The 22470-nt window shown below is 42.4% G+C and overlaps 1 protein-coding gene across 2 annotated transcripts; it reads right to left on the bottom strand.

Annotated features, from left to right (window-relative positions):
• Positions 1 to 37: 37 nt before the first annotated feature.
• LOC148924336 (actin-7-like) lies at positions 38 to 2729 on the bottom strand. 2 transcript variants are annotated; one of them, XM_089057875.1, is made up of 5 exons: positions 2607 to 2729; positions 1776 to 1848; positions 1272 to 1665; positions 498 to 1111; positions 38 to 406 (listed from the first exon to the last, which is right to left on the bottom strand). In XM_089057875.1, exons 2-5 carry the CDS (start codon positions 1833 to 1835, stop codon positions 341 to 343), a joined length of 1134 nt encoding a protein of 377 aa, XP_088914001.1. In that variant the 5' UTR covers positions 1836 to 1848; positions 2607 to 2729; the 3' UTR covers positions 38 to 340. The 2 variants fall into 2 exon arrangements, with proteins under 2 accessions (XP_088914001.1, XP_088914000.1); XM_089057874.1 differs by having other exon boundaries at positions 2595 to 2727.
• Positions 2730 to 22470: the final 19741 nt, after the last annotated feature.

Raw genomic sequence — 22470 nt, forward strand, 5'->3', positions numbered from 1 at the left:
TGCTGCTTCACCAAAAATAGCCATAATCACAGAGAAGTAAAAGAAAAGACTGAATCTTGACATTATGAATGCCATACTAAAATTACAGGTATGTGCTCTTCATCCAAAACTCAAACCATACTAACATCGGAAAAGCACAAGTCTGCTACAAACTAATATAAATATGGAACCAAAAAAAAAAGAAAATATTTCCATGTCCAAACTTCAAATTCTCAGACAGTAGATGACAACTCAATAAACGAAAAAAACCAGAAGAAATCGCAACGTGAATGAAGCATAGAGAGCCATACGCAAATCATATCATGCATAACCATGAGTCAGCAAACCTTGAGTTCGATGTTTAGAAGCATTTTCTGTGAACAATCGAAGGGCCAGACTCGTCATATTCTGCTTTGGCTATCCACATCTACAAAGATCAAAATCAAGCAAAATATGTTCACTAAATTTCTTCTTTATGATGGAAGATTATAGCAATTGATGCATATAAGTAACCATACCTGCTGGAAGGTGCTGAGAGAAGCCAGGATGGAGCCTCCGATCCAGACACTGTATTTCCTCTCTGGTGGAGCCACCACCTTGATCTTCATGCTGCTCGGGGCAAGGGCTGTGATCTCCTTGCTCATACGGTCAGCAATGCCCGGGAACATGGTGGAGCCACCACTGAGGACGATGTTTCCATACAGATCCTTCCTGATATCAACATCACACTTCATGATGGAGTTGTACGTGGTTTCGTGAATACCAGCAGCTTCCATCCCGATCATTGAGGGCTGGAAGAGGACCTCGGGACATCTGAACCTTTCTGCTCCGATGGTGATCACCTGTCCATCAGGCAGCTCGTAGTTCTTCTCCACAGCAGAGCTCGTCTTTGCAGTTTCGAGCTCTTGTTCATAGTCGAGAGCAATGTAGGCAAGTTTCTCCTTAATGTCCCTCACAATTTCCCGCTCTGCCGTAGTCGTGAACATGTAGCCACGTTCTGTGAGGATCTTCATGAGGCTGTCGGTGAGATCACGGCCAGCCAAGTCAAGACGCAGGATTGCATGGGGGAGAGCATAACCTTCGTAGATCGGGACTGTGTGGCTGACACCATCCCCAGAGTCGAGAACAATACCTGCCATAGAGTATGTCAATCAGCAGCAAACGGACGAATGTAGCATGATAGATATAAGTTCTTTGCATCATAATTCACAACATTATTGACGGACTGGCCATTAAAATTTATTTTAATGGCATTTTTATCATATAGAAAGCAATCAGAACTACTGCCTTACCAGTTGTACGACCGCTGGCATAAAGGGAGAGAACAGCCTGAATAGCGACATACATGGCAGGAGTGTTGAAGGTCTCAAACATGATCTGGGTCATCTTTTCACGATTGGCCTTTGGGTTGAGAGGTGCCTCAGTCAAGAGGATTGGGTGCTCTTCTGGGGCAACACGAAGCTCGTTGTAGAAGGTATGATGCCAAATCTTCTCCATATCATCCCAGTTGCTGACAATACCATGCTCAATCGGATACTTGAGGGTCAAAATACCTCTCTTGGACTGAGCTTCATCACCAACATAAGCATCTTTCTGGCCCATACCAACCATGACCCCAGTGTGACGAGGGCGCCCCACTATACTAGGGAAGACAGCTCTTGGAGCATCATCCCCAGCAAATCCAGCCTGATATATTTAGATCAACAACATAATTAGTTAAGACAATCAAATCACAAGAAAAAAATTGAAATGGTAATCATCAAACAAGTTAATAAGGTCAAGGAAAATGAGATTACCTTGACCATTCCAGTTCCATTGTCGCAAACGAGGGGCTGGATATCCTCTGCTTCTGCCATCGCTTAATGTTATCTGAAGACAAGAAAAGAATCACAAGATCATCAACATAGCCATACATATGATATCATGAATACCAAAAGCCCAAATTCAAGAGCAAAATTTCACTTCATAGTCAATAACAATGCCATTCTCAGAATTACCATACTTTCAAAGTTCAGACGAAAACTGATCAGTAGCCCTTGACGACACAAGATCCACAAATATTAGCAAATATCAACAATGGAAAATCCTTCAGTATATTGACTCTATAGCAGACTGCGGACCTCAAGATACACAATCTAAATGACTTGGACTTTGACTCAAGAGCATACCTCAAGGATTAAGCAGCCAGTTTTTAATTACAATATACTACACAACATCAATTAATCAAATAATTAAATGGTACATTTACATTTCTTACCAAATTCTGGCTATAAATAGGAAACTTCCAAATATAGCAAGATCCCAATCGAACACAAGCAAACAAATAAAGAACCTCAAACAAGAAGAGTCACTGGAAACACACGATCTTCACTTATCAAGACTCAAACATGCATAGCATCAATAATCTTCAAAACACACATCTTCAGATCCATCAAAACAATGGTCCAAAAAAACATAAAGTACTAATAGATCTCACATAAAACAACAAATCGAGACTATCAAAAATCGTAAAAGAGGAAAATAATTTGACTTGATTCAAACATTTTTGAAAACAATAAAGATAAAAATCGAGTCTTTATAACGAGAATCGTCAAGATTTAAGACAAAGATTGGACCTTTGAGATTACCGGAAATGGGTGTCAAATTCTTTGGTGATTCTCTCCGAGACTCTCTCAGAGATAATGTGGACTCTCTTTGGTCTGAAATGAAATGAAATGAAATTGAAATGAAATGTAGACCCTCTTATTTAAATGAAATCTCAGTCTCACATTAAATTCATATCAAATGAACCTCAAATTCAAGATTATGAGATCTGAGCCATTGGATTCAAATGAATTGATTTTCTATATTGTGTACTGGTACCCACGATAGCAATATCATTTATTTTGTCAATATAGCTGGCTGCCTTTTGCACTGAATTTTCTACTTTTAAAGATTGTTTTGCACGAATTATTTTAAAATAAAAATACTTAATGAAACATTAAAAATATTCACATTTATTTATTGAATAACATACATCGGAATTGTAGAAAATATAGTACACTTAAAAGAGAAAATTAAATTAAATATAGTCATGGGAAAAATAATTAGAGTAATAAAGCAGAGAACATTTAAATTTAGTGGAATCACAAGCAAAGGTAGCTCATAACCTAAGGTGGCCGTTAATATTTTCCTCACTTTGTTAAAAGATTTGGGGGTGGAGAAAGGAAGAATGTACAGGAAATAAGAAGCGAAACCGAGAGGAAAAATTGCATATTGTCACTTCCCTGATAAGGGAGAGGAAAAATTGGAGCTAGTGTTGTTGTTTAACAATATTCCTCAAACCCATAAGATTGAAACATTCTTACATTGGGAGAGACCAGGTGAAGGATGGATTAAAATTAATAGTGATGGCAATTGAAACAAAGATCTGAGGAGGTCAGATGTTGGCGTTGTCATGCGAGACAGCCTTGGTAAGTGGATCACAGGATTTGAAATAAAGTGTGGACTATGCGGCATTGAAAGGGCGGAGCTTTGGGGAATTCTAACTGGGCTTAGAGTCGCTTGGGGAGAGAATTACCGCCGAGTGGAGCTCGAGTCTGACTCCATGTCTTTAGTTGATATGATTAGAAAGGGAGTTAATGCGCAACATTTCCTGAGAGACTTAATCCATGCGATACATCGGATGATGCAATGATAGACAGCAAGAGTCTTCACTTCGACGCGAGCCATAGATTGATTGGGGTCCAAAGATGAGGGAGAAGACATGCCAAAGACCCAAGCAAGCGAGGAAGAGAGAAGGCTCTTCCAAGAAAGGGAGGGTGATATGATCATGGAAGCCGTGTGTCAAGGATTCCATATACAACTGGATTCAATCAGTGATCAGCCTATTGAGATGGCGTCCAAACACTTTGGGAAGGCCACAAATGTCTTTGTATTGGAGAGAGCTTCGCGTGAGTATCTTACACGCATCAATCGGAGTCCGGTAGAAGAGTTATGGCCGTTTTACGGAAGACGCACTGTGCAGAAAAAGGACACCCGGTCTGGTGATTTATCCCCTTAGAAATTCACCCGGTGGGCAGAGTGCCGGGCAACAAGGGTCCTAAAATGAACACCCGGCCAGGTTATTAATTCTCTTTGAAATTCACCCGGCCGGGTACGTGCTGCAAGGGCTGGATTTTGTGGGCTCCTCTTGGAATTTGGGCCTAAGCTATAATAGTATTTTTCCTCATTTTTCAAATTAGTTGATGATTGAATTAAAAGCTTGAGAGATTTGTTTTCCCTTTGAGAGTTTGTATCCAATTTCTAGTTTTCTAGGTGCATTTCCCATTAATTGCTAGCTCAAGTATGGAATTTCCATCAATTGCTAGTTCAAGTATAGATCAAGTAATGGTATACTTTGAGGCTTGTGGATTCCTTGAAGGTTTAACCATGGATGCTTGTTAGCATGGTGTGAGTGTCTTTTGCTTATTCCATCAATGACATGTATCTTCCTTTCCATATTCTACATTCCTTGATCTTTGAAAACGTCGCGCTTTTTGTCCTTTCGTATGCTCTCCTCATTCTCTTTGTTATATCATTACGGACTGCTCAAGTTGGATCGTCGACCTGATCAAGCCAGTCTATTTCTGCCTGCTACCTGCAAAATGCGAGTGAGTGGATCGGTAAAAGCTCAGGCTGATCAACTCGGCTTACTCCAACTCGAGCGAAATGAAACGAAGAGCTCAAAAGTGCGTGCTTTCAAAACCTTAACCCACTAATACTATTTAACTAGTATAGTGATGCACATTTTATTAGCACTACAAATATCTGCAAGTATACACGGTAGATCTAGTATAGCTAAAGGTCAGTACCGGGATATCGAACACGGGGAATATAATTGCAACTGACTATTATGTACTAAGCGTCAAATACTATCTAGAGAATATGGAAACTGAAAATAATTAAAAGCAATCAAACAACTAAATGCAATTAAATCACAAAGATAAAATATGAGAGATAAGAGAATTCTAAGGATGTGCATTCACAATTATGGTTATACAAATTCCAACTACAATACCCTAGCACAATTTATACTTTGAAAGGACGAGTCACCTAGCTTATGCTCATGCGATACAAACGTTGATTACAACATTAGGGTTGTCAATCCTAACACGTTACTCCAAAAAGCTCCTAAGACCCTTGAAAAGTCCTCACTCTCAATTAACAGTGCCGTTTTAAGAGAAGCTAACTGTAGCGTCTACTAAGTGAATCTAACTAGCTAGAACTCTGTCACAGTTATGAAGCAAGCTGATAAGACTAATTTCATGCATCGGTAATGTACGAAAAATGTTATAAATTGCTGGGTCTAACACGTTTCCTAAGCCAGGTGTGTGAAGAAAATCGCTAGATCAAGGAAGTACTGAAGAAGATGGTCTAGCGAAAGAAGAAACGAAGTGAGCAGGATTTACAAGGGGAATTGGCGTGACAAAGGAGTCAAAAGCTGAGGGCATTAAAGTCTTATCTATACCTCGCTGGGCCCCACTCAAACGCCTATAAATAGAAGAGCATGCAACGCAGGGATTATCACTTTTTTCACTCTTCTTAGCTCAAACACTCACACACACTTGGGAATGGATCTGGGGTAGTCGGGAACGGAAGGTTACTTTTTTAGAAATTTCGTGGTTGGCAACACCGTCCGAGTGAGGGCGAAGATACAATTACTTTTAATTTCAGTTGTTTTGCTTGTTTTCACCGTTGAACTTCACTTTTGGGAGTCGACCTTGATGTTGATGATGCTTATCTGTCTTTCCGTTTGTTGATCTGCGTTTAGCAGTTAAATTTCAAGTCAATTTGCATAGATCTCTCTGCTATTAGTTTATTTCTTCAAATGTTATGTCGATCTCTGTTTATTTTGATGTTGTGGTGTTTGATATGGAATTTGGTGACAGATCTGTGGTTATTTGAGTATTTGGAGTTCCTTGTTTAAATCTGACGAGATGAAGTGTTTCTGTTGGTTGGAGTTCATGTCGGACGCTTGGATCCGGAGTGGATTTAGCTTCTGAGGTTGGATTCGACGTGTGGAAGAATAGTTGTTAGATGGATTTTGTTTTCTCCTTGTTTTCTGTTTGCTTCGTCTAGAATATGCAGATCCGTTAGGTTCTTTGTTGTTTATGCATTAATTTGATTTAAAGGTCAGTTGCTCTGTTTTAAATTTCGCTCATGTTGAATTTCTCGAGAAGTTTTACGCAATTTGGTTGTAGAAGACGATGTCGCTGTTAGTTAGTACGAGAGTTAGTTATTCTGCCAACTTTTCATTCGTACCTCGCTTTTTCAGACATGGTCCCCACAGTAGGTTTATTTCCTAGGTCTAGTAGTGTAGTGGTTTTCTTAGATCAAGTGTCGGACAGTTAAATTTCCTTTACTACGCTCTTTCATGATTTTGCCTAGGTCTAGCTGTTAGCTTAAGAATTTTAAAAGTTCCCAAGTCAAGTTAATTTTGATTTTTCCTCAACCCAAGAAAATGCGTGGCAGCAGCCAACACCAAAAACACACCCAAATCCTTGAACATGAGTATTATGCATCCTTCTCTGTGGGATCGATCCCTACTTCCCTATACTAGGTTTAGTAAAGTGGTTGAGGGTTTTTGAAAAAAGTACTTTGTGTGTCCGACGACCGGGATTCCTCGCGTTCAACGAGTTCCTAGACCACGTGATCTAGTGGATTTGCTGGATGTAGGGAACCTGTTATTCTCTATTTTTTTGAATACACGCACACACACAATCAGGGCTTTTCAAATGGCGCCGTTGCCGGGGATGGATGGCGTTTGTTGTTATTTCATTTAAGGATTTGGAAATAAAATTTTGATTTCTGTCCCTAACAGTTTATGAAAGCAGGCTTCCAATCTGGAAGTTGGGCAAGCTCGTCTGGATCAGGGAGTGGCCAATACAAGTGGCGAGTCAAGGAATCTACATCTACCATCACCACCAGATCAGGCTTGAGGACGGAAGATCCATTTCCGTTCGAGTCAGAAAGTGAAAGGGAGTGGAATTCATCGACAGAGGAGAACCCAGGGACATCAACCGAACCAGAGCATTCCGAGACCGAGGAGGAGAAGGACCCAGATATGGCTCATCTACTAGACCCCGATCCGGAAATAGGGTCGCTCACCGCACATCTTGACGGTGAACCCGCTCATGCCATAGTCTCGAACCAACGGCGGAGGTCGATCGATATCAAGACCAATGTACTTGGAGTTCTACCTACTTTCTCTGGGCGAAGGAACGAATGCCCCTATGAATTTTTGAACGAGTTCAGTAAATTATGCAGCATTCAAAAGCGACCCAACGAGGCAACCGAGGAGGACTACCGTCTTCGAGCAATTCCGTTTGCTCTCAAGGGGGAGGCGAACACTTGGCTGCTAAGGCTTCCACCGGACTCGATCAACACGTGGAAGGATTTCAAACTGGAATTTCTGGACTACTTTTTTCCATCCAACAAGACGAATGCCTTGAAGAAGGAGATTCATGAGTGCAAACAAGAATACGATGAGTCTCTGAGTTCTTATTGGTCCCGTTTCAAGGGGCTGCTGGATGCTTGTCCAAACCACAGGATGATAGAAGCAGAGACGTACTATTTGTTCTACGAAGGTGCAAACCCTGAATCAAAAGACTTGATGAACTCCTCGAGCGGGGGAAATTTTACTAAGAATAAGGCAAGTGAAGCTCGGGAAACCTTGGGGAGGCTGATCGAGGCAAAGAAGGCCTATGATAACCCGCGAAGTATATTGAGGAGAGGATCAGCTAATGCAGTGATGGATCAAGAAGATAAGAAGGTGGAAGATAGGATCGATAAACTGGAAAAGGCCCTGCTAAATGCAATTGAGAAATACAACCCGCATGCTCCAGTGGAAATTGAGAAATCCCCAGGTCAAGAGGAAAGGCAACTGCAATCATACTACAGTCAGCCCTGCGAAGGGGAGTGTCAAGCTCAAGCAAATTCGATGGGAAGTTGGAATCCCGATGGAAGTTGGAATCAAGGAAGACAGAGGGACGCTCCATGGAGAACTCACCAAAACTTTAGATGGACTGACCATGATCAAAGCCAGCCACCTCCATTTCAGCTCACGAATTTTGCACAACCTCCGGAGAGGCAGTCCAACTGGTCAGGGAAAGGTCAAGAAGGACAATTACAGCTGGGGTATAGGAATCGGGACCAAGCTAATTGGGGAAACAAAAATCAGAACAACCCAGGAAGCTCCTATGTGCCACTTCATCAGAGAAACAATCAAGGAAACTACCAGAACTCCCAACCGAATCATCAAGGGAATCAAAGGTCTGGTGGCCAGTACAATAACCATCGGGGAAATCAAGGGTCGAATAACCAATACAACAATCATCAAGGCAACTATCGACAGAACCAGGGTCAAGGACAAAATTCTGGTCAATTCAACTTCAGACCACAACGGAGTTTGGATGACATGGTCCATGATCTGGTAAATTCACAGCAGTTCATGCAAGGTAACCTACACTCCAACAATGACATGGTGCACAAATTACAAGATGCTCAGTCTGAACATAAAGCCGCCATGGACATGATGGCAAAACAACTTTCCCAGATCGCAGTATCCTTGAATGAGATGCGAGGGAATGAAGACAAACTTCCTGCTACCGTCAAACCGTCAGACCGAGCAAACATTAGTCAAATCACCTTGAGGTCTGGGCGGGGTTACGAAGGGCCGACATTGGAAACTGATGAGGAAGTGCCTATGAAAGTTAAGAAGGGAAACAGAGTCAGAAACAGCAAGAGGAAGGCACTAGACCAAGGGAGGTCCTTATTCAGGGAGACCTCCAGAAGGGAGATTTAGAGGGATCCCTACCTCGATCAAGGGACCCATTCTTCCTAGACCCCGAACCTGAGGAAGCAAGTAAGGAAGGAAACAAGGGAGCTGATGAAACCCAAGCTGGGACTTTCACAAATGCAGTAAAGCGGGCAAAACCATTTCCATATCGTTGGGAGGCGAAGAAGAAAAAGGATGATACAGAGGATCTCATGGAGATTTTCAGCAAGTTGGAAATCAACCTGCCATTCTTGCAAGCCTTGAAAATGCCCGCCTTCAGTAAGTTCATCAAAGAGTTTATTGTAGGGAAGACCAAGCCAGATGGGAAGATTGTGATCGGAGAGAATGTGTCTGCTGTGATACAGAAAAGAAGGATGCCCTCAAAATGCACCGACCCAGGTATGTTCACATTACCCATCTCCCTAGGGGATATCAAGGTTGAGCATGCTATGTGTGATCTAGGGGCGTCAATAAATGTTTTACCACTTTCGATCTATAAGAAGTTAACTGGGGTAAGAATGGTTGCTACCAAGGTAGTGATCCAGCTAGCAGATAGAACTTGCATTTGCCCTGAAGGAGTGTTGGAAAATGTTATAGTCAAAGTGCATGATTTTCTATATCCTGCTGATTTTTATGTGATCAAGATGAATGATAATGAGTCTGCTGAGTCCAGTGGGGTACTTTTAGGAAGGCCATTTTTGCGTACTGCCAAGACCATTATCGATGTTTTTGATGGAACAATTTGCTTGGACTATAATGGGGAAAAATATACCTTTAGCATAGATAAGGGGATGAAAAGGCCTTTAGATGTTGAGAATCTCTACGCTATTGATGTTATTAACCCTTTAGTCCAAGAATATCTTGAGACAGAATTGATACAGGAACAAATCGACAACTCGTAGTTGAGCCATTTGATTGACAAAGAAGTTGTGGGATGGTGTGCAGCGATGAACACAGCAGAATTGACAGATGAAGAGCTCACAGAGGCCATTATGGAATTCTGCAGAAGCCCGGAATCAGCTAGATCTAAGGGATCAGCTTATGTGGCCAGTTTGGAAACATCTCCTGGGTCTGGGAAAGAGACCTTACCAGAAATTGCAGACAAAAATCCCTTGCCCCAGGAGACGAATGGAACGAAAAAAGAGCTGAAGACACTTCCACCAGGCCTCAAGTACGCTTACTCAGAGGAGGATGAGACATTTCCAGTAATAGTCAACAGCAACTTGACCAAGGAGCAAGAGAAGGAGTTGTTGGAGGTCATCAAAAGAAACAAAAAGGCAATAGGATGGACTCTCTCAGATTTGGTGGGAATAAGTCCTGATCTTTGTATGCACCACATTCGTTTAGAGGAAAGTGCAAAGGCTCACCGAGATGCACAACGGAAGCTGAACCCAAACATGCGAGAGGAGGTCCTAAAGGAGGTATTGAAGTTGCTTGCTCTAGGAATCATCTACTCCATTCCTGACAGTGAGTGGGTTAGCCTTGTCCATATGGTGCCGAAGAAGTCTGGGATACAGGTTGTTAAGAATGAAAAGAATGAATTGGTACCCACCAGATTAGTGACAGGATGGAGGATGTGCATCGACTACAGGAAGTTGAACGAAGCCACGAAGAAGGATCATTTTCCTTTACCTTTCATTGATCAGATGCTGGAGAGATTGGCAGGCAAACAGTATTTTTGTTTCCTTGATGGATACAACGGCTATTTCCAAATCTACGTTAATCCAGAGGATCAAGGAAAGACCACATTCACGTGCCCTTTTGGTACGTATGCATACCGAAGGATGCCATTTGGATTGTGTAATGCACCGGGAACTTTCCAATGGTGTATGATGAGCATTTTCTCGGATCTGTTGGAAGTATGCATTGAGATATTCATGGACGATTTCACTGTATATGGGAACTCATTTGATACTTGTTTAGCCAGCCTTGATCTAGTGTTGCAGAGATGCCAGGAGAAGCATTTAGTGTTGAATTTCGAGAAGTGCCACTTCATGGTAACTGAAGGCATTGTCCTGGGTCACGTGGTTTCCAAGAGGGGTATTCAGGTAGATAAGGCAAAGTTGGATGTGATATCAAAATTACCATACCCTACGAATCAAAAAGAGGTAAGAGGTTTTCTAGGCCATGCAGGGTTCTATAGGAGGTTCATCAAGGATTTTGCAAAAATCGCGCAACCACTCACCCGGTTGTTACATAATGATGTGGAGTTCGTGTTTGACGAAGGGTGCGAAAGTGCGTTCCAGTTGCTTAAAGAAAGGTTAATATCGGCACCAATTATCAGAGCACCAGACTGGAGCCATCCTTTCGAAATAATGTGCGATGCGAGCGATTTCGCTGTGGGAGCTGTCCTAGGACAGAAAATTGATGGAAAAAGTTATGTGATCTTCTATGCTTCCAAGACACTGAATCAGGCTCAGAAAAATTATGACACCACGGAGAAAGAAATGTTGGCTGTCGTATACGCGTTTGAAAAATTCCGACCCTATCTCCTTGGGTCGAGGGTTATAGTCTTTACGGATCACGCGGCGATTAAGTACTTGCTGGCTAAGAAAGAGTCTAAGCCAAGGTTAATCCGTTGGGTGTTACTCTTGCAGGAGTTTGATTGGGAAGTGAGAGACAAGAAGGGAACGGAAAATAGAGTGGCTGATCACTTGAGCAGAATACATCAAGGGGAAACAGAAGAGGCCATACCCGATACCTTCCCCGAGGAGCACTTATACCTTCTGGAGGAATTTCCTAGACCACTTAACTGGGAAGCAATTTTAACTTTAACCGGTCTAGGGGAATCGGATAAGGGGAAGCGCACACTGAATGCAGAACCATGGTTTGCTGACTTAGCCAACTACTTGGTCACGGGAGAGATGCCAAGTTCAGACGAGATTTCCCGAGCCCAGAGGATGAAGATGAGAAGTGAAGCTAAATATTACTTTTGGGACGATCCTTACTTATGGAAGATGTGCTCAGATCAAGTGATTAGGCGCTGCATTCCCGAATGGGAACAAAGAGATGTGTTAATTCATTGCCACACGTTGGCATGTGGAGGCCATTTTGGAGCAAGGAAGACAGCGAAGAAAGTCTTAGACATCGGTTTTTATTGGCCAACGCTGAACAGGGATGCTTTTGAATTTTGCAAATGTTGCGAGAGATGCCAGCAGACGGGGGGAATTGCAAGAAGAGACGAGATGCCTCAGGTCCCAGTGATAGTATGCGAAATTTTCGATGTATGGGGAATGGACTTTATGGGATCGTTCCCATCGTCTTGTGGGAATACATATATACTGGTTGCAGTAGACTATGTGTCTAAGTGGATAGAAGCTAAGGCCACCATAACATGTGAATCGAAGGAGGTGGCGAAATTTTTGAAGGCCAATATTTTCAACCGGTATGGAGTTCCTCGGGCCATTATCTCGGACCAAGGAACTCATTTCTGTAATCGCACCATCGAGGCTTTGATGAAGAAATATGGGGTTCACCATAGAGTGTCGACTCCTTACCATCCTCAGTCTAATGGCCAGGCAGAGATTTCCAATCGCGAGATCAAGGCAATATTGGAGAAAACCGTTAATCCGTCAAGGGAGGACTGGAGCAAGAGACTCGGGGACGCATTGTGGGCTTACAGAACTGCTTTCAAAACGCCTATTGGAATGTCACCTTACAGACTTGTGTTCGGCAAGATGTGTCACTTACCTGTTGGTATTGAACACAAGGCGTATTGGGCAGTGAAAGAAATGAACATGAAGCCGATAGCTTGCGAAGAAGAGATGAAGTTACAATTGCAAGAGTTGGAGGAACTTCGGCTGGAGTCGTTTGAATCTTCCATGGGGTACAAAGAAAGAACGAAGTTATGGCATGATAAAAACCTCCGGGTCAAGGAACTTCATGTGGGACAGAAGGTGCTCCTTTTTCAGTCTCGGCTCAAGCTAATGCCAGGGAAACTGAAGTCTAAGTGGATCGGCCCGTACACTACATAGAGTGAAAGTCTATAGGGATAATTCCGAGTTGTGTGTTGTGGACGAGGTTCCACTACATACACTCCCTATTATCGCCTAAACAGACGGGGGGGAGGGGGGGGGGGGGGAGAAATTTCTGATGAATTCCTGGGTCAAGGAGTAAGTTAACAATTTTGAAAATTCAAACTGAACCAGGGAATCTCAAAAATACAACAAGGATGTAAATAGTTTAATTGCTTTCTTTTAGAAAATCCAAAAAATATTTTCGAAGCACCAGACTCCAAGGGGAACCGATATTTTATGCTTTAACCTCGACCTAGGGGTCTGGAACCTTCATTTTCTTTGTTTTGTAGGACATGGTCGAGGGAATTAGCTAGAGGAGAATCTGAGGGAAGGAGTCAATGGAAGTCTGGAGGAAGGAGTCAAGGAGGGAAAAGATATTTTGAATTTCAAATTCTGGCTGATAATTATGGGAGACATACGGTTGCTTACATCACGCCTGCAACCGCACCATCTTTTCACCAGAAAAGCAACCGTCGACCTTCTCTCTCCAGTTATTCCTAATTAGACGAAAAAAATTTATTTGCTCTCCCTTCTCTCTAATTTCATTTTCTCTCTCTAAAAACAAACGAAACCCTAACCAAAATTTGCCCAGTTTCTTTTCAATTTTTTCAGATCTACACCGATGGATTCTACCAAAGGCACTGTGTATGACCCAACCTTGTTGGCCGAGTTGACGCAGAAGGTGGGAAGTATAGAGAAAGCAAAGGAGGTGTATGCCCTATTCGCCGCCAGTCTAATGCCGTCTGCGCCGACCGCACCATCACTGACAATTCCGGCAGATTCGGCTGCGAAATCGGTGAATCTCCCTGAAGAAGGGTCGCGAGTCTCTACATCACCGCATGCAGAAACCGCTTCACAAAGAGCGGAGGAAGAGGGGGCATTACACAAACAGTCGGAGGATGGTGAACCGACTCACGACGAGACCATGGTGGAGACAGAAGGGAAAGAAACTGAGAGCCCTAATCTTGAGGGTAGGGAAGTGTGTGAGGGGGAAACCCCTATTTCTGTTGAAGTTCGTGAGGGGAAACCCCTGTGTTAGATGAAGTTGCGGAGGGGGTAACCCCTATGGTGGAGAATGTGGTTGAGGGGGAAACCCCTATGTTTGAAAAGACTACTGAGGGGGAAACCCCTACCTTGGAGAGAATCGCTGAGGGGGAAACCCCTATTTTGGAGACGGGGGATGGGACCCCGGTTGATTTCAGGGGTGCAACCCCTGAGTTCGTGGAGGAGGGGGCAACCCCAGGAGATGTCAGGGGGGAGAACCCCATTTATATCGAGGGGGCAACCCCAATGTTGGTTGGAGAGGGGGAAACCCCAAAAAAGCTCTTGGCGAAGTCAGATCTACATTCAACTGAAGTACTGGAGCCCGAAGAAGGGCTGAAACTGATCGTGGACCTGGTTGATGACCAGGAAGAAAGTGAGCCCAAGGTTGATGAGAGGGCAGAAAGGAGGCGCACCAGGAGGAGCCTCCTCGATGAAGTCGATGACTTAGTGCCTGACGCAATAGAGGCAGAGGAGCGCTTGGCCAAGGAAAAGGCAAGAAAAGGGAAGGCACCAGCGACCTCATCCACCCGGTCTAGGAAAGCTCCCTCCGTCCAGGAGGTCAAGGAGACTCTTTCCCCTGTAACCGAGGAACCCTCTGTCGAGGAGCACGACGAGCCCATCCCTGAGCCCAGCTATAACTCTGAGGAGGCTGAAGAAGAGCCGATTCTAGGACGCCCGGTAATTTGGCTGACTAAAAGTTTGCTAGAGGAGATGAGGCAGTTCGACGATCAAAAGAGGATCGCGGTATACAAGGAGAGGTGTAGCGCCGGGAAGATGGCTAAGTCAGGAAAGCAGTACAGCTCAAGGGAGCTCAAAATGATCGCATGTGACAAAGAATTCCGCGCCTGTATCCGAGCGATAGGGTTCGAGTGGCTGTTGCAGCACAACCAGGAGAGGGTACCAGTGGATTTAGCAAGGGAGTTCTTCTCCACCTTTCGTTTGAAGAATACCACTGACCTGGACGCGGATTCTATCACATTCAGACTTTTCAATCAGGAGTATGAGTTGAGCATTAGGGAGTGGTCTTTGCGGATGGGGTTGTTTACCTAGGCAGAAGATGAAGAGGGGGCGTGGAATGACAGGATGGTCGGGATGCCAAAGAACACGCCTGGTTTCAAAGTACAGACAGCATGGGAACTGGTCACGCACCCTAAATCAGGGGCGTTTAAATCCAGCTACTCCAAGGCCTCCCACATCGAAGACCGGGTTCTCCGTTTTGCTCAAACATTTGTCAGCTACAATTTGATGGGCAGTGCGAATTCAGCTCTCACTACTACCGATCTCTACTTCACATGGTGCATGGCGAAGGGTGTTAAGGTGCACCTCGGATATTTGCTGGCGCAGGCGTGCCACCAGATGACGAGCAACCCGGGGCGTCATATGTACACCTGCCACCTCATCGGCGCTTACCTCCAGAGAAACATAGAAATGAGGATTGCCAAAACCGCTCCGCTGGTAGTCATGTGCGAACCCCCAAAAGTGTTTAGTGTCGATTATTTCTTCAACAAGGGGTTGCTGCAGACTCAAGGCACCAAGACTCTCTTCTATTCGTTGGGAGACAAGGTGAAGGCAGAGCCGGAGGAAGCCGAGGAAGCCATGCCGAGTGAAGAGGTTGAGGAGCTACGCAAGGAAGTTCAGGACGTGAAGAAAGAAATGCAGTTGATGAGGAGTGAAATGATCAAGGAGCTCGGTGGGATAAGGAAGGAATTGATGGAAAATCGGGAGGAAGTACAGACTCTGAGGGGAAATATTGCTAATTTGGCGGTGAAGTGCGCCAAACAGAATGAGCGGATGACGGAAGCGGTGGAGCTTTCATTGAAGATGCTAAAGTGGTTGCAGCAGACGCTCCCCTTGACCCAGTCGAGAACGACTCCTGGGTCCAGCAGTGAAGTCAGGCAGCCCACTCAGAGCAGTCCCTCCGTCAGGCAGTCGCAGGAATCGCTCAAGCAATTGATCTCCCCGACCGTTCCCATGCAAGTTCCAGCCCCACCAAAACCAAAGTCTATCGTGAGAAAGCCAGTATCTAAACAAGCAACACAGGAGGAAGAAGAGCTGGAGCAGCCAGCAAAGAAGAAAATCAAAGTGACCCAACCCGGAATCCCACCCCAGTCTGGCTCTCGAGGGAGCCAACCCCAGAAGTGACCAATCATCTCTTGACCAAGTAACTTTTATTTGTCGTTCTTTTTAGTTTTTTCATTTTATCCCTGTTATATACGCGTTTTAATATTTGTTATATCTTCTCCCACTTAGCCCACTGCGTGGTCTAAGTGTGAGAAGTTTGTGTTTTCTGTTTGATGTGTTTGTTTTCTTATGGTTTTTGTGTTTCTTCTCCCACTTAGCCCATTGCTTGGTCTAAGTGTGAGAAGTTTGTGTTTATATAATCTGTTTGTTATTTTGCATTGATCTCTCTGTTCCCCCCTTCACGACGATGGCTTGAGGACAAACTTGAGTGAAGTGGGAGGGGGAGAGGAGTCAATGCATTGCCTTTGTCTGCATATTAAGAGTCTGTAGGTTTTAAGTGTTGTCGCATGAGCCAGTGGATATAATACGGCATGATTCCCTTAGTGAAAGTAATTGAAGATAGGAGACATTTCAACTTAGAAGCTTTTTCCTTAAATAAGCCTAGTTAATTTAAGTGAAGCGAGAACGATGGAGAATGCCTCTACTTACTTAGTTGTGAAGCCCTACTATATAGTGAGTTATAAGCCTTAAATAACTTCGAGCTAACACATGTTTAAGGGCCACCACTGAATGCTTAGGGAGAAGAGCTGTGAAAGAGAAAAAATTGGGAATTGGGTTATGAAGGTATAAGCTGGACGAAGTCCAGGGAAAGGCGTTATAAGCTGGACGAAGTCCAGAAGAAGGGAAAAGTGGAGGAATAAGCTGGACAAAGTCCAGAGAAAAAAAAAACAAAAACAAAAAAAAACATATAAAAAAATATATAAAAAAAAGGAGGAATAAGCTGGACGAAGTCCAGGGGGAATGGTCTAAAAACAGGAATGATAATAGCCTGACCCAGGAAGGTGGAACTCTCATAACCCGATGCTTCAGTGGTGTAGCATTAACTTTAGAGAGAATCGATCCTAACATCCCTGGTGAGGAATGAGTGATCGAGTGAACCCAACAATCGGGTAAGTGTAGGCCATCTTGACAAGCTGACAGATTGGCTAGGTAAAGGAAGGGAAAGGGCCTATTTGGAGGAGTGCAACCTATTGAATTGACCTTAATCTTGTGGGGACAGATACCTAAAATTGAAGCTAGCTCATGCATATGTGTTTAAGTGTTTGTATGTTTTCTTAGTTTTTTTCTTCTTCTTATATATGTTTTCTTAGTTTTTCTTGTCTAGGTCTAGGAGTCGGTCAAGAGATAACCGTGCATTGAAATTCGCCTTATTCTCTTTCTTTTCTTGTCTTTATACTTGAGGACAAGTATGGTTTAAGTGTGAGCAGTTTGATAAGGCTAATTTCATGCATCGGTAATGTACGAAAAATGTTATAAATTGCTGGGTCTAACACGTTTCCTAAGCCAGGTGTGTGAAGAAAATCGCTAGATCAAGGAAGTCTGAAGGAGATGGTCTAGCGAAAGAAGAAGCGAAGTGAGCAGGATTTACAAGGGGAATTAGCGTGACAAAGGAGTCAAAAGCTGAGAGCATTAAAGTCTTATCTATACCTCGCTGGGCCCCACTCAAACGCCTATAAATAGAAGAGCATGCAACGCAGGGATTATCACTTTTTTCACTCTTCTTAGCTCACACACTTACACACACTTGGGAATGGATCTGGGGTAGTCGGGAACGGAAGGTTACTTTTTTAGAAATTTCGTGGTTGGCAACACCGTCCGAGTGAGGGCGAAGATACAATTACTTTTAATTTCAGTTGTTTTGCTTGTTTTCACCGTCGAACTTCACTTTTGGGAGTCGACCTTGATGTTGATGATGCTTATCTGTCTTTCCGTTTGTTAATCTGGGTTTAGCAGTTAACTTTCAAGTCAATTTGCATAGATCTCTCTGCTGTTAGTTTATTTCTTCAAATGTTATGTCGATCTCTGTTTATTTTGATATTGTGGTGTTTGATATGGAATTTGGTGACAGATCTGTGGTTATTTGAGTATTTGGAGTTCCTTGTTTAAATCTGACGAGATGAAGTGTTTCTGTTGGTTGGAGTTCGTGTCGGACGCTTGAATTCGGAGTGGATTTAGCGTCTGAGGTTGGATTCGACGTATGGAATGATAGTTGTTAGATGGATTTTGTTTTCTCCTTGTTTTCTGTTTGCTTCGTCTAGAGTATGCAGATCCGTTAGGTTCTTTGTTGTTTATGCATTAATTTGATTTAAAGGTCAGTTGCTCTGTTTTAAATTTCGCTCATGTTGAATTTCTCGAGAAGTTTTACGCAATTTGGTTGTAGAAGACGATGTCGCTGTTAGTTAGTACGAGAGTTAGTTATTCTGCCAACTTTTCATTCGCACCTCGCTTTTTTCAGACATGGTCCCCACAGTAGGTTTATTTCCTAGGTCTAGTAGTGTAGTGGTTTTTGTAGATCAAGTGTCGGACAGTTAAATTTCCTTTACTACGCTCTTTCATGATTTTGCCTAGGTCTAGCTGTTAGCTTAAGAATTTTAAAAGTTCCCAAGTCAAGTTAATTTTGATTTTTCCTCAACCCAAGAAAATGCGTGGCAGCAGCCAACACCAAAAACATACCCAAATCCTTGAACATGAGTATTACGCATCCTTCTCTGTGAGATCGATCCCTACTTCCCTATGCTAGGTTTAGTAAAGTGGTTGAGGGTTTTTGAAAAAATTACTTTGTGTGTCCGACGACCGGGATTCCTCGCGTTCAACGAGTTCCTAGACCACGTGATCTAGTGGATTTGCTGGATCTAGGGAACCTGTTATTCTCTATTTTTTTGAATACACGCACACACACAATCAGGGCTTTTCACAAGCTATATTAAATCATACACGATTATGTCACTCAATCATGTAGCATCAAAACTACTTAGGGAAGAAACAAAGTAAAAATAATACGGATATTAAATAGAAAAAGGAATTGTATAAACCAATAAAAGTTACTAACACACACAAAGAATCCTATGAATTTAGTTAGACATAATTGAATAAGCTAAAAACATAGATTGAAGTTAAAACAATTGGAACATAAAACTAAAGCAAATAAAACCCGTAGGTTGAATCCTTGTCGTTCTTGATGTTATTGCTTCTTTTTTCAACCCCTTGCATAATGAAGAACTCTCAAATTTGTGCTATGGAAGTAATTGAAAAAAAGATGATGAAGAATTAGGGTTGGAGGAGGAGCTATGAAAGCTCCCGTTTTGGGGGCTAAGGAAGGGTTGAATTCTATGAATGAGGTTATGGGGTATATATAGGCTTGAGAAGGATTTAAATTTGGTAATAAGTTTCCTCCAAGCATTAGGAAAGATGTAATTTTCGCTCCGCATAGTAGAAGGAAAAGATTTGACTTCACAAGGTAATATCTCCTTTCCTTCTTCAAATTTCCGCCTAGACTGCGGCTGGCAGCTTTGCGCGACTTTGGTAGAACGGCCATAACTCTCTCCACAGAACTCCTATTGAGGTGATTCTTGTACCAACTTGAAGCTATTTTCAAGACGAAGAGAATGGTGTGTAGAACGCCCTGATCGGATTTCATGATCTCTGGCAAATTGAGTTTGAAAATAGCTGTCGCACGCCGCGTTTTTGTGGCGGTCCGCCGCACCTTGGCCGGCGGTCGCCGCGCGCAGTCCAGAAGCTTTTGACTCTTTGTGGCGGTCACCACGCACTGCCCGGCGGTCGCCGGGCGTGTCTTTGTCACCGCTAAGCGCCGGCGGTCGCCGGAAGTATTGCGGCGGTCGCCGAAGAAGCTCCAGATTTCCTACTTCACGTTTTTACTCTGTTTTTAGGCTCAAATATGCACATTTCTCGCAAAACATGTCAAAATACCAAATAGATAATATATGCAAATAATGGACATGTAATGCAACTTTGACATTAAAAACGGACCGCAAAATTACCTTAAAATAGTGCAATGACTAGATTAAGCATGTATTAACACAATCAAATCAAGCAAGGCTTATTAGTGCACTTTCATTACTAACTCGTGGAACACCTTGAATTCATGCACTCACATGTGGCAAACTTCCAAAGATGGGAAGTGTTCTCTCACTCTCAAAGTGTATAAAGGTAATGTGTATATAAGCACTCAAATCATGCATCATGCAAAGTTTACCATAGGCTTGCTCAAAGTCTAATCCCTCCTCTACTCGATGTGATTAAGCATCAAAAGTTCGAAAGGTCTTTATCTTTGGTTGTAATGTAGGCTCTTTGGTAGGTAAGGAAAATTTGGCTAAAAAAGTGACTAAACCCAAATATAGCAAAAGTGATCAATTTCTACCACATCAAACTTAGCACTCAACCAACAATTCAAATCTCAGTAAACTTAGACTTTATCTATATTTCTTCTCACTTCCCAAATTCCTTTGATTTTTCTTTCTTCTCACAACCTTTCACACTTTTTCTCTTTCTTTTTTTTTTTTTCATACGCATCCTTTCTAGAATCAAGCACATATTTAGAATTTTCACTATTTCACAACTTGCACTTTCTTTACATTTAAGCACACTACTTTTTGTACTTTCTTCCTTATCTCTCCAATTCCTTTACAAAATAAGATAGCAAAAACTAACTAACCCAAGTAATTGTCCCCATTATGTTGGCTTCCAAAGAATAGGCTTAAAGGCTCAAAATTGGCTCCAAAGGGAAAAAAAATTAATTTTGAGAGGGTCAAAACTTTTGGATAAAAGTAGGCTAAGAAATGATGGCCAATCATCCTCCTAAATCAACTTAAACACTATGTAAACTTAGGCAAGACTAGGAGCAAGTTCTAGAAATAAATACATGAATGCGGATAAATCATACAAGAATGAAATTTAGGCTCAAATCCTCACAAGGTATAAAGGCGAACAAGCAATTCACTAATTATGCACCTTTTCACCAAACCATCAAATCAAGACGTTAAGCCACACTTAAACATAGATGGAATGTATTATCATTGACAACTCAGTCTAAAGTGTGTCCAGTTCTTCATGTTAAGTTCATGACATGGATTCAAGAAAACATTTTAGAAAACAAAATTCACCTACGGGATTTTTGAAAAACAACATAAAAAACAAACTAAAACCCTAAAACAAAAACCTAAACTCACGGTCCACCACTTCATCCCCCCAAACTTATTTACAACAAAGTGTAAAATAAGTTTGTAGAGTCGGTCGAGACGTGTGTGAATTACCAAAAAGAAAACATACCTTGAAAAATTTCGCGTAGAGGTTGGACGGGGCAAAAATTCGAAAATTCGAAAATTCGAAATATTGCGCTGGAGACTGTGCTCAGGTGGCGGACCACCGCGGCCTATTCGGCGGTCGCCGCACATCGTCAGATTGTTCCAGCGAGCAGGTGGCGGGCCGCCGCAACACATGCGGCGGTCGCCACAGAAGGGTCAGAACCTGCGAAATGTTTTTAAAAATACGAAAACTAAACAAAAATAAAAAATTACTAAAAAACTGGAAATAAATGGTTGGGTTGCCTCCCAACAAGCATTTATTTTTCGTCTTTAGCTTGACGTTCTTTGAAGTTCATGTTATCCCCCATCGTGAGAATTCCTTTGGGATGCCTTTGTACCTACAAATTCGCAATGTGAGTATAGAATGAAGAAAATTGTAGTAGGATACAACACATAGTATTTGACAATCCCCCAAACTTGAACTAAATCAATGTGTAAACATAATCACGTGCAAGACCAAGTAATCCACCTTGATTCAAAAATCATCCCCCATCAAGATCTCTATCCCCCACTATTTTGCAAGAATTTTCAACAATAGACCAAGAACATGCAAAACAATATAAGCTCAAGAATATACACAAGTCATGCAAGATAAAATAGCCTCACAATGCTATGAACATGAACTATGTGTATCAACAATCAGATCAACGGGGTATTCAAATTTCATCCACAAGAAGAAGCTAATTCAAGCACACCCAATAATGATCAATTCCAATAAATCCAACTCACAAATTCATCAACAAATTATCACGAGTATATCATCCCCCATCAAACTCCATGGTAAACTACCAAAACATATACCAACAACAAAATCATCCAATGAAAGTATTCAAGATCAAAGCTCAGAAATTACAAGAAGAACGTACCTTGCGTTAGTTGACATTTGAGCACAAGAACAATTTGGTAGAATCCAAAGAATTTAATTAAGTGATGTGAATTCGGAGTGTGGGTGTATGAATAATGTGGAGAAATAGAATTTAAAGAGAGGGGAGAAAGTGGATGCTAGGGTTACAAAGAAAAAAGAATGAAAGAAGGAAGGAAGAAACATAACTTATGTGAAAATCTCGCGTCAAACACGCTGTGGCGGTCCCTGACTGCAGTTCAACGGACCGCCGTGAATAGTCTGTCGACTCTGTTCTTACTGCCCTTCTTTCGACGGGCCGCTAAAATTAACTCAGCGGCCGCCAACCCTGCTCCAATTTTTTTTATATATTTTAAGAAAACGAAAATAAACTTTAAAAAAACGTAAATGATATTTTTTTAGAAAAACGAAAATAAATTTTTTTTTTTA

The sequence above is a fragment of the Salvia hispanica genome, chromosome 5 (assembly GCF_029641045.1).
Source record: "Salvia hispanica isolate PSC_SH4W2 chromosome 5, Shi_PSC_v1, whole genome shotgun sequence".
Taxonomy (NCBI): Eukaryota; Viridiplantae; Streptophyta; class Magnoliopsida; order Lamiales; family Lamiaceae; genus Salvia; species Salvia hispanica.

Excerpts from the sequence above, each read along its gene's own strand:
- LOC148924336 (XM_089057875.1), bottom strand. The coding sequence starts at position 1,835 with ATGGCAGAAGCAGAGGATATCCAGCCCCTCGTTTGCGACAATGGAACT. Across the intron at positions 1,666-1,775 it reads ATGGAACTGGAATGGTCAAG|GCTGGATTTGCTGGGGATGA; the intron begins GTAATCTCATTT and ends TAAATATATCAG. Across the intron at positions 407-497 it reads CTCTCAGCACCTTCCAGCAG|ATGTGGATAGCCAAAGCAGA; the intron begins GTATGGTTACTT and ends TGATCTTTGTAG.